The sequence below is a fragment of the Gracilinanus agilis genome, unplaced genomic scaffold (assembly GCF_016433145.1).
Source record: "Gracilinanus agilis isolate LMUSP501 unplaced genomic scaffold, AgileGrace unplaced_scaffold41076, whole genome shotgun sequence".
In the NCBI taxonomy this organism is placed as follows: Eukaryota; Metazoa; Chordata; class Mammalia; order Didelphimorphia; family Didelphidae; genus Gracilinanus; species Gracilinanus agilis.
Genome location: NW_025374774.1, coordinates 1 through 3,152, shown reverse-complemented (window position 1 = coordinate 3,152; position 3,152 = coordinate 1). Strand labels below are relative to the sequence as shown.

Sequence of the window (3,152 nt, the reverse complement as noted above, 5' to 3'; positions counted from 1 at the left end):
CTGCCAGCTGCCAGGCCTCGGGTTCTGCCCTCGGCCTGACCCAGCAGGTGCGGCTTTGGGGTCTCCGGCCTCAGTCCCCTCCCGAGAGCCCTGGCCAGCTTCCAGGCCAGTTTGGCATGCCCCGGGGCAGGTACAGATGGCTATGGCGGGGCCTAGGGAGGGGCCCGGTTGGCCTGGCAGGAAGCCAAGGACAGCTTGAACAGGGCCAGCTGGGACTGCCTTCTTACCCTTCACCTCTGGCTTCTCTCGGAGATGGCCTTGGGCAGAGTTGGGCCTGGCTGCTCCCTGGCCCTCTTGGCTCTCTTTCCCCTCCCGCACCACAGGCCTCCCCAGTGCCTCCTCCCATCTGGAGTGCGGCCACAGCCCCGCTGGCTGCGCTAGGGGCCCCTGTGCTTTCTGAGGGTGCTGCCTCCCCCGGATCCTTGGTGGGGGTGGCCCCTTCTGGCCCCCTGCCCCTCCCCATCTGTCCAGTGTGTCCTCCCAAATGTCCCTTTTCTCCAGCCTTTACCTCTTCCCAAAGTGCCCTCGGGCCTACGGGCCACCATTTCCTGCCTCTTCTACCTATTGGCTTCCTTCCCTGGGTCTGTCCCCTGCCTGCTCGCCCCTGGGCTGCCTCCCTCCTTGGGGGTAAGGAGCTACACCTTGTTCCTCTAGAGACCTTGTAGGCCCCTCGCCTTTAAAAGAGGGGGAGTCACGGAGGCCGAAGAGTGCCTCTCCGGGAGGCCCCGGGGAAGGCGCCAGGGCATGGCCCGGGCCTTGGGCCCAATAAAGACAGGCCAGCCTGGCGGTCTCCATTCCTTTATCTGGTCTGTGTGTCCCAGGCTCGTTGGGATCAGGGACTCAGGCGCAGACTCCCTCCGAGGTCCCAGAGCCAGAAGCAGGGCCTGAGAGTGGCTTCTTGGCCCCAGTCAGTCCCCTGGTAGCTGTGCACGGGGGCCCCACTCTGGGCGTCGGAGAAGGCCAGCAGGCCGGCCTCCATCTCCAGGAACACGGCCAGACGCTGGGGCTGGGGCCGGATGGCCAGGGTCACTTCGGGGGTCCACAGCTGGCCACGGCTCAGCTGCAGGACCCAGAGCCCCTTGTTGGGCTGGGGTCTGGGGTCGCCCTCGCAGGCCACACCCACGGCCCAGGCCCTGGACTGGCTCACGTCCACCTCCCAGTAGTGGGAGCCCTGCTGCCAGGCCTTGTCGCCCAGGATGCAGGGGCAGAGGTCGGGCGGCTGGGAGCTGGGCCGGTGGCCCAGCCTCACCGTCCGGCCTCCCTCGGTCACTTCCAGGCCCAGGGCGGCCGAGTTGATGTCGAAGCGCACGGGGGGGTCGTCCCGTTCTAGTTCCTCCGCCAGGCGCTCGCGGAAGGCCCGGGCTGCGGCCTTGAGCACCGCCTGGGCCCGGCCCGCCCCTCCTAGGCCCTCCCCAGGACCTACCCTGGCCCCCAGGCTCTTGCGGGCCTCAGCCTCGAGCCTCTGAAGTCCCTCCTGGACGCTGCTGTCCCCTAGCAGGCGGGTGCTGGGCAGGTGGAGCCAGGCGGAGGCCTCCAGGAGGAGGCGGTCCAGGCGGCGGGCATTGGCCGAGAGACGGGCTCCGCGGGCCCTGCGGGCGGCCTGAGCCTGGCGCTCGGCAGCCGCCAGTGAGCCCAGCAGGTCCTGCTCGGCCTTGCTCAGGAAGTGGCGCAGACCCTCGAACTCGTCCCCCAGGTGCTGGCGCCGGATGGCGGCCTCTTCCCCCAAGTGGGCCACTTGGTGCTCCTGCTGGGCCCCCGCGTTCTCCAGGGCCTTCCGCTGGGCCCGCAGCCTGCCCAGAGCCCCCCTCAGCCGAGCGCGGGTGGCCCGGCCCTCCTCGGCCAACACCACGAGGTCGTGGCCGTAGTGGGCCATCTCGGGGCGGCAGGCCGGGCACAGAGTGGCCCCGTCCCAGCGACAGAAGAGCCAGAGTTCCTCTCCCGGGTGCAGGGGGCAGGGGCTCTGGGGCAGGCTCCTTCCGGGCCTCGGCTCGGCCCACTGCCCAGAGTCCGCCGGGCTGGTGGTCAGGCTGCTCCCCGCCCCCAGGTCCTGGCTGGTGTCTTCGTCCGCGTGAGGGTCCTTGGCCGCTTTGGTGCTGGGAGGCTCCTCCGGGGTCTCCTCCGTCATGCTCTCCGGAACCTCCGCGGTCTCATTGGGGCTCCTGGCCAGCTCCTCCGAGCGGGCCTCGGCCATGCTGTCCTGGGCCTCCTCAGCCTCCGCGGCCCCCTTCTGGGGCCCTCCGTCCTGGCCCTCCCCGGTCTCGGCCTCCCCTGGCGGAGCCTCTTCCTCCGGCTTGTTTTCCACGCTCACTGTCTCGGGCTCCCCCGCTGCCTTGGGAGGTCTGTCCCACTCGGCCTGGGCCTCCTGGGCTTCCTGGGCCTCTTCCTCCGGGGCCTTCGGTGCCTCGTCCTCGGCCAGACTCAGGGTGGTGTCGTCGTCCGGCTCCTTGGCCTCCTTGGCCTCCTTGGCCTCCTTGGCCTCCTGGCTCTTGCTCACGCTGGTGCCCGGGCCGGGCGCCGCGTCCTCGCTGGCGTTGGACCGCAGGCGCTTGGCGGCCATGGCCACGTTGGCCAGCTGGCAGTTGGGCCGCAGCTTGCGCTTGGGCGAGCGGGCCCGGCACTGGGGGCAGGGGAAGCGCCGACCCATCTCGTCCCAGCAGCGGGTGATGCAGGCGCGGCAGAAGTTATGGCCGCAGTCGATGGTGACGGGCTCGTGCAGGTAGTCCAGGCACACGGCGCACGTCACCTCCTCCTGCAGCAGGCGCACGGGGTCCGAGGTAGCCATGGCTGGGGCGGCACTCCGGGCTCCTGCCCCCTCCACCCCCCCCGCCTAGGGCCCCTGCCCTCGCTTGCTCTGCCCCCTTCCCCCAGCGGCCCAGCAGGGGGGGGATTGTGAGGTCACCTGTGGGGAGGGGCTTCCAGGGGGCTCCAGAAGGCCTGGAAGGCCTGCCTCGGGCCACCCCTGCCCAGCGGAGGCTCATGGGAGGAGCCCTCTTGACCTCTTCCCAGAGCGGACTTCGGGTGGGCTCCGGCCGCCCCGCCAGACCCGGCCCTGCCTCCGGCCCTCCACCTCCTCTGCGGGCCGATCCCGGCCGTGGAAGCCGAGTCTGAGGCGGCCGGAGACCGGGATCCCTGCGGTTGGGGCTGTGCGGGGG

General features: G+C 70.8%; 1 protein-coding gene across 1 annotated transcript; it reads right to left on the bottom strand.

Annotated features, from left to right (window-relative positions):
- Positions 1–782: 782 nt before the first annotated feature.
- Positions 783–3,110, bottom strand: LOC123255205 (E3 ubiquitin-protein ligase TRIM11-like). The gene has a single exon (XM_044684045.1). The coding sequence runs from the start codon at positions 2,780–2,782 to the stop codon at positions 833–835; it is 1,950 nt and encodes a 649-aa protein (XP_044539980.1). The 5' UTR covers positions 2,783–3,110; the 3' UTR covers positions 783–832.
- Positions 3,111–3,152: the final 42 nt, after the last annotated feature.

Bases quoted from the DNA above. Each gene is read 5' to 3' on its own strand.
- LOC123255205 (XM_044684045.1), bottom strand. From the start codon at position 2,782: ATGGCTACCTCGGACCCCGTGCGCCTGCTGCAGGAGGAGGTGACGTGC.